At 58.6% G+C, this 12,551-nt stretch overlaps 1 protein-coding gene across 2 annotated transcripts in view; it reads right to left on the reverse strand.

The window, feature by feature from the left end:
• Positions 1 to 1,099: 1,099 nt before the first annotated feature.
• The window catches only part of SLC12A5 (solute carrier family 12 member 5), a 35,287-nt gene continuing 23,835 nt past the window's right edge, over positions 1,100 to 12,551 (reverse strand). For both annotated transcript variants that reach the window (XM_044262923.1, XM_044262924.1), the window contains exons 13-26: positions 11,905 to 12,023; positions 11,518 to 11,616; positions 10,431 to 10,550; positions 10,055 to 10,159; positions 8,215 to 8,383; positions 6,195 to 6,390; positions 5,128 to 5,297; positions 4,650 to 4,781; positions 3,696 to 3,803; positions 2,535 to 2,657; positions 2,243 to 2,442; positions 1,872 to 1,886; positions 1,483 to 1,616; positions 1,100 to 1,248 (exon numbers count right to left, since the gene is read on the reverse strand). In XM_044262923.1, the coding sequence (XP_044118858.1) occupies positions 1,157 to 1,248; positions 1,483 to 1,616; positions 1,872 to 1,886; positions 2,243 to 2,442; positions 2,535 to 2,657; positions 3,696 to 3,803; positions 4,650 to 4,781; positions 5,128 to 5,297; positions 6,195 to 6,390; positions 8,215 to 8,383; positions 10,055 to 10,159; positions 10,431 to 10,550; positions 11,518 to 11,616; positions 11,905 to 12,023 (1,782 nt within the window). In that variant the 3' untranslated portion in view covers positions 1,100 to 1,156. The remainder of the gene's footprint in view (positions 1,249 to 1,482; positions 1,617 to 1,871; positions 1,887 to 2,242; positions 2,443 to 2,534; positions 2,658 to 3,695; positions 3,804 to 4,649; positions 4,782 to 5,127; positions 5,298 to 6,194; positions 6,391 to 8,214; positions 8,384 to 10,054; positions 10,160 to 10,430; positions 10,551 to 11,517; positions 11,617 to 11,904; positions 12,024 to 12,551) is intronic.

A 12,551-nucleotide genomic window follows, 5' to 3' on the forward strand; every position in this document is an offset into this window, starting at 1 on the left:
GTCCTCGAGGCCGGAGCTGCCGGATGGGGACAGGAGAGGGTACATCAGGGGCAGCGCTGGAGCCTCCCCGGTGGGTCTGGCCCCTAAACCCAAATCGCCCCCCTTTCTTCCTCGCCTGTCCCAGGGACGCAACTCCGGGGAGGGGACGCCGTCCAGCTCCCCAGCTTCAGTCTTTGGCGAGGAGCCATGGAATAGGGGGAGCAGGCGACAAGCCGACGAGGAGAGACGCCTGCTGCCCTAGCGAAGGCACGGGGGCGGGGCTTCCTCGGTCTCTCCCAATCCCGGAGGAGCCCCTCCCCTGCCCTGGAGCCTGCACGCCTGGAGCCTAAAGGAGGCCACGCGCTTCCCCGCAGCCGCTGGGAGGCGGATCCAGGAAAAGCCGGACACTGGTCTCACCCCATCTCCGAAAAGAGCTCGTGGAAAGGGTCGGAAGCCAGGGGCGCGCGGGAAGGGCGAGGAGGCGAGAGCGGGGCGAGGGTGCCGAGGGGCCAGGACCGCGACCCTCGCCTAAGCCGAAAGCACTTCTGCTCCCAAACTCTCGGACGTCCGGGAAAACCCAGCCTCCCCGAGGCCGCCGCCTCCCCCGGGCGCCCCAGCGGGAGAGCTCGACAGTGGCGAGCAGAGAAGTCCGTTGCGCTTCTAGTCACAGAAATATGGGGACGTTAAAAATACACGCGATGTCTCCTGTACACTATGTATAGGCGCGGCCCCGCGCGGGGGGGCGGCGGATCCGGGCGAGCGCGGCCTCCCCACCGCGCGCCCTCGGGACGCCGGGAGCCTGGCCCGCGCCGCGGCGCCGAGGACCGGGCGGGGCGGGGGAGAGGACCGGGCCGCGAGGCCCGCCGGGACTCCTCACGGCCCCGCGCCCTCCGCTCTCCGCGCCTCCCCGGCCTTATTGCAGCGTCTCCTCCCGCGGGGCTAGGCCGGGCCCGCGGAGCAACGCGCCGACGGGGCGCCCGGGCTCCGGCCTCCGCTTGGGGCGGTCCTCTCCGAGTCAGCCCCGAGCGGCGTGACCTCCGGGCTTCAGGCAGCGGGGAAAGGGGCCAGGGCGCGGGCACAGGGTCTGTATGTAAACGGTGACAGCGGCGGGGGGCGCGGCGAGAGCTCCGGGGCCGCCGGCCGGGCGCGCTCGGGCCCGGGTGGCAGGTCCTGGCTCTCAGGAGTAGATGGTGATGACCTCGCGGCCACCGCCGCGGACCAGCATCACCCGGTCCAGGTGCTCGGTGAGGACCTCGAGGAACTCCATGTCTGAGCGCGCGTCAAGGAGAAAGACCGTCCCTTTCCCATCCACACCCCGCTCCCGGGTGGAATGGGGGTTGCGATCGGCGCCAGGGACCCCTGGGCCCTGGAACCGTCCGGGTCCCAGGTAATGAAGCAGGACCCGGCTCAGCTCTTCCATCCCAGGGCTAGATCCCCGGCCCCCTGACGTCCGCCTCGAGCCCCCGCCCCGCACCCCCCACCCCCACGTTATGTCCAGGATACAATTTTCGTCACCGTTGCGGTTGCGTGGAGGTCCCGGCATGTTGAGCAAAACCAGCTTGGCCTCCCGGGATTTCTTCACGATGACCTCGTTCAGCCGCACAGCGGTGTGCATGCGCCGCACGTTGGACTGGTTCCTGGGGTAGGGGGTCGGGGTGGGGGGCAGAGGGGAGGAGGGCGCGTGAGCTGGAACTGGGAAAGCTGGACCCACGGCCCTCCCAGCCCCGGGGGCACTGGGCAGCTGGCACCAGGACAACCCCAGGCCTCTCCAGAGGGGGCTATTCAGAGACCCCAAAGGCCAGGACCAGGAACTGAGGGTTCATGATAAGAGTCAGGAGAGCAGGGACCCTGGCAACCCAGAAGAGAGAATAAAAAAATCTTGAAGCACTTACAAATTCTCCCACTCCCTTCAGGAAACACAGGAGAAGCAAAGAGAAGAACAAGAGAAAGGTCAGAAGAAGGAGAGACTGAGGACTTGGGCCATCATCACCCCTTACCCTTCCCCAGGGACGCCCACCCCCACCCACCCCGCAGTAGGTACTGTTCCCTCCTCCCCCTCCCCCCCCTGCCACACCCCCTTCCCTTTTTCACTGAATCCGCCTGGGAGTACTGATCCTCACTAATCAGCACAACCCCCCAGTTCTGAGATGGGGAAACCCAGACAATGTTTGGGCTGGACCTCCTCTGCTCCTTTGCTCTGCCATGGGGAGTAAAGACCCTGTAGGCTCCCCAGCCCCCAGCCCCCAAAGCCCCAGGCCCCTACGGCTTCATGCTGAAGAAGTCCTTGATGCCCTCAGAGGAGACCGGACTGGGGCCCTTATTCTTCTCTGCTGCCGACTTGTCCTTGGTCCAGGTGAGATGCACCTTCTCTGGGTCTGCCTCGCCCTCCCCTTCGGGTTCCTCCCCCGGGGATGGAGAACTGCTGGGGCAGCTGGGAGCGCTCTGGTCATGGATCAGCTGCACCTGGGAGATGAATGAGGGGGCAGCATGTGACTCCTGTAGAGGCCAAAGCTTCTGCCCCGACTGGCTGGGGCCAGACCACCCCCGCCGCACACCTCCTCCTCTGGCTTCTCCTCGCTGTCACCAGCTGTCTCTTCTGGGACGTTGAGGCGGAGCCGAGTGTTGGCTGGATTCTTTCTCCGGATGGAGCCCCGAGACTCATCTGTGATACTCTGGATCTAGAGAGTGACACGGGTTAGGACCAGCTCTGCTCTCGCTCAGCACCCAAGCCCTGCAAAGAGCTACGGCCAGAGCTGCTGCCCAGCCACAGATGCGCACTGCTGGAAGCGGTACCAGTTGTTGGAATACCGCGGTGTGTCCTTGTCAAACAGCTACTGCCCTGCTCACCGAGCTGCTCCAACGCATTGGCAGAACACCCTCCAGCAACCAAAGGGTTAACGCTTGCCCCCGCCCCCACAGGGCTCTATCTTAGCTTTGCGCCCAGGGCCAGTTCTGAGTGGTCAGTGCCCTGGAGTGTTCATCCTTACCAGCTCCCAGCGGCACCCATCACCCATTCCCCTGAGGACCCATTAACCCCAATCTGAGAAATACATTACTCACACCTGGGAGACTGCCTCAACCGTGGTCTGTCACCCTCACCTACAGGATCTGCCCCCCCACTCCCCAGGCACCCTGTCACCTGCCCCCTAGAGCTCTTCTGTCCCTGGGCCCAGAGTACCATCGTTCATTTCCCCGAGGCCGCCACCCCCTGAGGTGCGGCTGTCCTCCCAGCTGCCGGGGACGAGTGGTTCCACATTACCTACACCTGGGCAGTCTGACACCCACACCCCACGGGAGACTCATTGTCATCACCCCTGAGAACTCCGCATCCATACCCTCGGAGGTGAGCCCCAACTCCCACCATTAGCTGCATCCCCTATGGCCCATGTGGTGCCCGCTCTGGCAGGTTTATCACGCGATCCCTTGTCCCCCACACTCGCAGCCCGTGCCCCTGAGGAGTCATTATCCATATATATTTAGCTTCTGCTGTTCTCCGTTGGACCCCAGAAGTCACATACAGAGGGGGGGCTTCTGTCACCCAGGCCAAAGCCCTTGGCATCCTGGCTGGCAGGCTTGGTAGGTGCAGCGAGGCGGGCTCACTCCAGGTGGAAGGTGGTGCCAGCGGCCAGGAGTGGGAGCCCTGGGCCCTCCCTGCCGTGCAGACCCAGACTGGGCAGCAGCTTGAGGCACTCAGAGCCCTGCCAGGGCGAGCTCACCTCCCGCTCTCGCTCGTTCTTGGTTAAATGCATCTGTTTGAGGATCTGGGAACGCTGCTCCATCACCAGTGTCTTCTCGTAGGTGTAAGCTGAGATGTCGCTCTCGTGCTGTGGGCGGGCAGTGACGGGGGCAAGGGAGGAAAGCTTGAGTTCAGGGGCGAGGCCAAGGGAAGGGAGGCAGCCTCCTCTCCTTCCGCCAGCCTAGGGCTTCTCCATCTAATGACATAGTTTAACCAATAGCTGTGGGAGGCAAGGACGAAGCATCGGGCAATGCTCCTTGAAGGCAATGCAGCTCGCTCCCTGCTCAGCCCAACGCAGGACCAGGCGTATGAATGGGTGAATTAATGAATGAGTCGATTAATTAATTACCTGGGTGAATGGAGAAGGGGAAGACATTATTTCATAAAGGAACAGTGATGAATGAATACATACATGGATGAATGGGTGGTTGAGTGAATGAACACATTAATGAACACAGAGGGACGGGCGGAGGGATAAATAAACGGGGAGAGAGGAGAGGCTCTGGCCCGTAATCGCGAGGGGCGTGGACTCTGAAGCCGGCTTGCCGGGATGTGAATCCTGGCTCTGCCGCTTAGCTGTACTGTTGGGCAAATTACTTAACCGTCCTGTGCCTCGACTTCCTAATCTGTGAAATGAAAATGCCGATAGTTCTGTTTCACTGGTTGCTGTGAGAATATACGTAAAGTGTACGAGACAGCGCCTCGCATCTAATGGCACGGCTGTTCCTACAAAGGGAGGGAGGGACAGACGGACGCATGGAGGGACAGACTGGCTCTTGGGTGACTATGTGAGAGGCTAAGAGGTGGATAGGGTGGGGAGGAGATCCATCGTCGTAGCTGAAGGATTTGGGGCTTGACCTATTCCGTGCTGGGGCCAAGGGCAAAGAGGGCCAGGAAGGACTCCAAAACCTCCGGGCAGTTCCTGGGCACTCACCATCTCCACCACCTCGACCTCCGCGGTGATTCGTAAGTGGTACAGAAAGGTGGTTAGGTCCTTCTTCATCTGGATGCTATTGTCGTCCATCTGGGCCACCGTGAAGATACGCATCTTGCACTTCCGCCAGACCTGGAGGGGTGAAAGGGACCCAGAAAGGTCCAGCCCAGATGCAGTGAGGAGAGATCCAGAGCCCGAACCTAGAGAGGACCCTGTCCCCCGCCCTTCCCGCCCACCTTCCCACGCCTATACGCAGACCAGAAATCCTCTATCTCAGGGGTCACTGCCTAAGTAAGGGTCCCCCATTAAAGCATCCCTTGTGTGGGTCAAGCACTGCTCTCCTTTACAGGCAAGGACACCGCAGGAGGAGACACAATCAGTTCCCAGACAAGGGGCGGGTGGTCAGCCCCCTTTCCCAGGAGCTCTCGGGGAGGAGCTCGCCTGGAGGCTTGAGCCCCGGAGCCACGCCCGCCCTCACCTTGTGGTGCCGCAGCAGGAAAGGCAGGAGCATGAGCATGCCACCATCATGGACGATCCACCAGACGTCGATGCTGCCCTCCGAGAAGCGCTCAGGGTTCCCGGGGAACATGGACACGTTCTTGGTGACCAGCAGGGCCAGGTGACCAGCTGTGGTTTCCCGGACCAGCTCTGGGGAGGGCCAAGGAGAAGGCCAGATGGGAACACAGTGACTCTGGTCCCTTTCCCGCAGCCACTGGCAGCTGCAGAGGCTCCTAGCACCCAGCGCCCCACCTCACCCCCACCCCAGCCTTGGACGGAGTCGTCAGAAAACCAGCATCCACGTAGGTCTCATCACTTCATTGTTGTTTGGATTTGGGAAGGCCTCTCAGCCTCGCTGGGCCTCAGTTTCCCCACCTGTCAATGGCAATAACACCATGTGCCCTTCCTATTAGGAACTCTCCCACGTGTGGCCTCATTTATGCTCTCGACTGCCTTCTAACTATGACCCCCCCCTTAAGGGCCCAGAATAGCCTGGAGTGTCGCCAGGGCAGCCTCTAGATTTACCAGCTGTGTGACCTGGAGCAAATTCCTCAGTCTCTCTGTGCCTTGGTTTCACACCAATAAAGTGGCGATAACAGGGAATAACCCTCCCGGGACTGCTGAGAGAACGAGAGGCTTAGAGTCTGGCCCACGGAGCGTGGTCTGTAATTGTTCGTTATTGCGTTACTACCGAGGGATCTAGTGCTCAGAGAGGGTGAGTCACTTGTGAACCATCACACAGCTAGGAAGGGCCAGAGGCGAGATTCAGACCCCGGCTTCTCTGACTTCACAGCTGCAGCTCTTTCCACGGGCCTCCACGGATGCCCTCCCAGGGCCGAGCCAGCTCTCCCGGGCCCAGGACTACCTCCTTCACACCTGAGTCCCGGCACCCAGTGCAGCGTCTGGCACACAGCCAGCTCTGAACGCCACACCTGCAGATGCAGAGTCCACACCTGTCACATCTGGGAAACAGCACCCGGGCCCAGGAAGGAGAACCCACAGCACACCCGCCCCCACCCCCACGGCCCCACGCCCTCCCCGTGTTACCAATGAAGTTCCTCCACGTCTGATGGTCTTCCTTCTGCCGCCAGTTTCGGGGCCAGCCGACGAGGACCGTGTTGTGCTGCAGCCCCCCGAGGCCCCCAGACTGAATCAGATGCGACACGCCGTCACGCAGGTTGGAGGAAATCACTACCTGGCAGAACCCCTTCACTTTCTCTGCTTCCATCAGGCGCCGGATGGACTGGGAAAGGTGACGGTGAGGGGGGCATGTCAGACAAGGATGAGCCTCAGGCCTCCCTGGCCCTGCTCAGCCCTTCATGGCCTCCCTTCCTCCTGTCTGTCCCCTGCGTCATCCCAATCTTCCTGACGCTCAGCCCGGGGCGCCCGAACTGTGCGTGGCTCCCCATGTCCGGTGGCTCCCATTCCCTTGTTGATGCATCAAAGCTCTTCGTGACATGACCCCGCGCTTGCCCCCGCCCCGCCATCCTCCGCAGTCCCCCTGCAAGCCCTCCAGCACCGCTGAGACCCCTCCCCCCACTGTCCATTCCACCCTGCCTGAGACCACCCCCCGCCAAGACCAGCATGGAACGGAGCTCCCCTGCATGCCCAGATGATTTGCTTCAAATGACTTTTAAAAAGTTAGCGTGGATGATAAGCAGTTTAAATGCACATTCCGCCTGCACTATGAGGGGAAGGCTCTTCTTACTCTCACTTTACAGAGGAGGAAATTCAGGCTCAGAGGAATTAAGACTTGCTTAAGGCCACCCAGCTAATGGCTGTCACTGTAGGGGTGAAACTCCAGGGCTCTGACTCCATCCCCCACACTCTGGACCCCTACCCTGATGTCAGAGAGGGCCTCAACTCCTACCTCTGCCACCTCCTGCCTGTGGGACCTCGGGCAAATCACCTAACTTCTACGAGCCTCAGTTTTCCCATCTGTCAAATGGGAATCATGACAGCTACCTCATTGAGGAACGGGGAGAATTGCAAGACATGATGTGGGTAAGGTAGAATGTTGCCTGACAGACTGTAAACACACAACACATTTTATTACTCGGATATGAACTCAAGTGGGCTTGAGAGCCCTCTGGGTATGTTCCATCTTCCGACTAGCATGGGAGCGCCTTGAGGGCTGGGATTTGGTCTCACACCCCACCCCCAACCTCCCCACGCCTGGTTCACAGCACATTCTCAGCCTCTGCATGTTGAAGGAAGCTGACCAGCGGAGGCCTCCAGCTCTGGGCCTTGACAGATTGGTGTGAACGGCCCAGTGAGGCAGAAACACCAACTGTCACAAGCCATTAGGGGTGCCCCTCCCTATCTCGCCTTACCTCCCTCCGGCCTTCTTTCCATTCTCCACAACTAGTCACAGCCCGAGGGGAGAGAGAAGCCTGGGTCGAAGACAGAGCCCACTTCCTCTGCTGCCCACCAGGTCTCAAACACCTGTCAGTGCCCCATCCTGCACAAGCCGCCCGCCCCTGCCGGCCCTGGCTCTGGACTCTGCTCTGAGAGCATGGACCGTGGATGTGGACAGGAGCAGATGACCCAGAGCCAGGGCCCCAGGTTCAAATCCTGACTGTGCTTCCAGCCAGCTCTGTGGCTGTCAGCAAGCTGCCTTCCCTCTCTGGGCCTGTTTCCTCCTGTACTAAATGTGGGTACTCACACTGCCAATTCCACACGGTGTGGGGATGGAGAGAATTACAGATGTGAAAACACCCTGAAAGGTGTATCCTTTGGCAGGGAGAAGTCTCTGGAGTAGCAATCAAGCCATCCTAATCTGAGTCTCCGTTTTCTGTCCGTAGACAAGTGCCCTGACTCCTCTAGGGCTCAATTTCCTTATGCATCAAATGGGCCCTTTGGGCTCTGATGGTCTTCGGTTCTGAGAGCTGGATTCTAAGGAACGTCACTCTCTGAGCCCTTAGATTCCTGTTCTAAGGAAGACGACAGAAAAGCCAGAGCCCACTTCAAGATCCCAAGGGTGGGAAGGAGGGAAAAGTGTAAAGGGACAAGGACTGTCTTCCTGAGTGCCCTCCCGTTCCCCATCCCCACCAGGGCCTCGGCTCACCTCCTCTGCCCGCTGGGCCTGGGGATGGTTATCCAGAAAGGTGCCCTCCAGGACGGAGCCCACAATGGTCAGGCCCTTCCCTGCCTTGAGCTGGGAAGTCAGCGAGAGCAGCTGGGGATGTACCACATTCTGGTCTTGGTCCACACGCACCAGCACCAGCAGCTGTGGCCTGAAGAGGATGCAAGGTGGTCCACACCACACACGCCCAACCTCCACCATACCCCACACACCCCCGTGCCGTAGGCCAGTGAGCTCACTAGCCATCCATCCTCCATACCCCCACCCCCTACGCGTCCACTTCAACACCCACCCACCCATTTCCGCTTAAACATCAACCCATCCCACCAGCTCCCGCACAGCTGCCCACCACCCACCCACTCACTCACTTATCTCTCATCCACCTCACTTATCCATTCACCCATTCACCCACCCAGCCATCTCGTCCGTCAGTCCCCCACTCGTATCCGTACTAATTTCCCTATACATGCATTAATCACCTAATTACCTGACATCCACATGCCCCCGTCCATTCACACATTCACCTGTCAGCAGTCACCCTCCAATTCACATATACACTTGGCCATCAACCCAACTATTTAATCCATTCATTTCCTTTTTCATTTGCCCCCCACCCCAATCCATCACACTGGCCATCGGTTTAGGAGCATTCTCTAAGCACTCGGGGTTAGACCCTGTGCCGAGCATTTAAGAATTCACAGACGAGGGTGCCTGGGTGGCTCAGTGGGTTAAGCCGCTGCCTTCGGCTCAGGTCATGATCTCAGGGTCCTGGGATCGAGTCCCGCATCGGGCTCTCTGCTCAGCAGGGAGCCTGCTTCCTCCTCTCTCTCTCTCTCTCTCTGCCTGCCTCTCTGCCTACTTGTGATCTCTCCCTGTCAAATAAATAAATAAAATCTTTAAAAAAAAAAAAAAAGAATTCACAGACGAGTAATACAAAGCCCTGATCTCTGGAAGCCCCAGTTGAGTAGACACCAGCAAGCGCAAGCCAGCAATGTCCTAGGCATAGCTCAGCCTTTAGGCCTTCCTCTTGGCCAAGCAACCTGAGGGAGATGAGTGAGGCCGGCCTTACAGAACCATCATCGAGAAAGCACCCTGGGTGGAGAAGTGCAAGGTAAAATTCCTGCTTCTAGAGGCGCCTGGGTGGCTCAGTGGGTTAAGCCACTGCCTTCAGCTCAGGTCATGGTCTCAGGGTCCTGGGATTGAGCCCCTTGTCGGGCTCTCTGCTCAGCAGGGAGCCTGCTTCCTCCTCTCTCTCTGCCTGCCTCTTTGCCTGCTTGTGATCTCTCTCTCTGTCATTAAATAAATAAAATATTAAAAAACAATTCCTGCTTCTAGTTCTGCCTTCTGTGACCTCTGAGACCTTATCTGGCCCCTGACTTCCACACAAGTAAAGTGGAGGGATTGCTCTGAATCTAGAGATTTCTAGGAGCTCCTATAACTCTCTAAGGGAATGAAGCCATCTTTCCCAGAGCAAATGCCACAAGACGTGACATTCGTCTGTCTCTGCATGTGCCTTCTCCGTGGAACTGCCAGCTCACTTGGTTCCTGCAGACTAGAAGGGGGCCTGGCGTGTATCCTGCGATCGTACATTTTTTCAACACATGACAGAATGAACAGAGGGATGAAGAGATAGCAGCTCGGCCTGGCCCCGGGTGCTGCAGCGGGGGGGAAAAGGTCAGACTAGGCGGGGCTGAAAAGGGGAGGTGAGGGCAGATCATGGCGCAGAGAAGAGCACTCACTGACCAAAGCAGGTGAGGAAAGCCAGACCCTGCTCCCTTCCTGTCTTTCCCTTGGGCCCTCCCACGCAGGCCTGGCCACTCACCTCCAATTCTTGGTATGTGGGGGCCCTTCCTCCAGGCGTAAGAGGGCGTAGCGTGCGGCACTGAGGGACAGGCCTCGGATCCCATCACCCCACTCCTTCTCCGCCCTGGGGGTCCGAGGGGATCAACCAGGGCAGAAAGTCAGGGGTGTCAGTAAGACCCACGCACACCCAAGAGGCCACCCCAGGACAGAGGATAGGCAACCATTCTGCCACCTCCTTTTCTCAAAGCTCCAGCCCCTCCCTCTCAGCTCCTGTCCTCCATCTCCCAATTCCACCCCATCACCCCATCCCCTCCCCCACTCTTACTTTATCCCCACTCCCTCCCATCCCTTAGCCTCTCCCAGCCCTCCCCATTCCCCCCCCCGCCAACGCTTACCCACGGTACTCAATGTACTTGTAGATGAGCCCAGCAATAAGCATGGCCACCAGCGCATAATACCAGGAGCAGATGAACATGAGCGCCAGGCAGAGGCTCATGCCCAGAAAGGAAAGTGTCCTGGACAATGGGAAAAAGACCCAGCCCCTGAGCCCTGGCAGGACTGTCACTCGTGCAGGGGCTCAGACAGCAGGAGCTAGATGGGGTGTGGCGTGGACAAGAACTGGAGGTCTAGGGTGGCTCAGGTCTGGGGGAACTCGCAGCATCATCTCCATGAGCAGCCCCGTGGGGATCTGGGACCTTCTGGATCAATGAGCAGCCACCGACTGTGCACCATCCCAGGCCCCACACAACTTGTGTGTCAACACACTACTTTGCTCCAGTGCCTTTGACTCTGCCAGACCACCCTGCCAGAGGCCTTCCAAGGCAGAGTTCCCTGGAGGGAGTCGGAGGCAGGATCTCCCAGTAAGAGTGTGCCCCCAGGAAGAGGCGACTGGCAGAGCAGGAGCACCAAGATGGGAGTCGGGCAGCCCAGGTCCTAGTCCTGGTATGCCATAGTCTTTCTGGGTGACTTGGGGCCAGTCCCTTCCTCTCTTTGAGCCTGTTTCCTTTCTGTAGAGCAAGTAGGGTCCTTCCTGCCCTGTCTGCCCCACAGGCCAACTGTGAAGCCGAAGGGCCATAAAGTGAAAGGATCAGAAGAGCCCGGGCTCCACATAGCAAGCATCTTCTGTGCACCAAGCCCCGTAACACTCACAAGGGCCCCATGAGGTCAGTGCGGTTGTCAGCCCCATTTCACAGCCAAGGAAACTGATGTCTCTTCTCCTAGTCTGTAAGATGTTGAGCAGGATGGGCAGGGGTGGAACCACAGCTGAGACCCCAGATGGTCCTGTTATATTACTATGTGTGATTAGAAGGAGACCCTCTCCAGAATCTTTCTCGTGCTAGTTGGGCTACAAAAGCCGGAGAAATGGGCTCCCTATTTAAGTTTGGGATCCTTAGACCTCGGGGATGGGCTAGGGTGAGGCGAGGGTTGGGGTGGAGGCAAGAGGGTGGTTCCGGCAGCCAGGGAAGGGGACAAGGCGCCCACCAGTGGTAATATCGAAAGCGTGGCCTCCAGTTGGGCGTCCTCAACAGCGTCTGCACTGCACAGGCCAGGTTCACAAACATGTAGCACATCAGGAAGAACCTAGAACACAGAAAAGCCCCAGGAGAGACAGATGCAAAGGGAGGCAGAAACAGAAAGAGAAGCATAAAGAAAGAAAGTGGGAAAGAGGATAAGAAATTGGGGAGGTGGTCAGATCACGTTCTGGTGCTTAAAACACACCGTGGTGCATGTGGGAATGAATCTCCATATAACAAAAGACAGACCGTTAAACAACTGGGTGGGCTATCCAGGGTCGCAACTGAAGGATCCGGGTAGAGAGACGTCCCCCCTCCCCAGAGCTGATGGAGAAGGCAAGAGGCCAGCACGCACATAGAGAGGATGGGGGCGACCTCATCAAGGGACGCGATGAGGATTCCAATCTCACAGATGCAGGCAGTCAGCAGCAAGGCCCATGTTGGCTCTCCGTTTGCTTTGCCGTGGCCAAAGACCTGGGGACAGAGCAGCCACCATAGAGGTCTGAGATCTCAGAGACTTGTCATGTCTGTTTTCCAGTCTTGGGGACTAATGCAATAGAGGCAGGACTCCCCTAACCAGAGGAAGGAGGGAGAGGACATGTATTCCTCACCCTTTAGGGGTACCCAAGGGGATGTCAGGCTTTGGCTGTGTCTCTCCCACTCTGGCATTGGTAACTCAGTGCAATGAAGTTCGAATCATCCCTTAAGGGGAAAAGAAGCACCTGTGGGACAGATGGAGAAGAGCTACAGGGTCAGCAAGTGGCCATGACTGTGTGCTCTGTGAATCTTTTTTTTTTTTAAGCACCATGGAGAGAGCTACATCTTCTTGCCCTTTGGCTGCCTCCCTCCCTGGTCACTCAGCCAAAGGAGGGCCATTTGTTCCTCCCCTAAGAGCAAACAACTCTCCCCAAAAAGATGACACTGCCATAGGCCAAATCCCAAATAAGGCACACCCATTCTTCTTAGTGGGAGTGCAGAACGGAAGGGCCCCAGGGGGCCTTG

Source organism: Neovison vison, chromosome 8 (genome assembly GCF_020171115.1).
Source record: "Neovison vison isolate M4711 chromosome 8, ASM_NN_V1, whole genome shotgun sequence".
NCBI lineage: Eukaryota > Metazoa > Chordata > Mammalia > Carnivora > Mustelidae > Neogale > Neogale vison.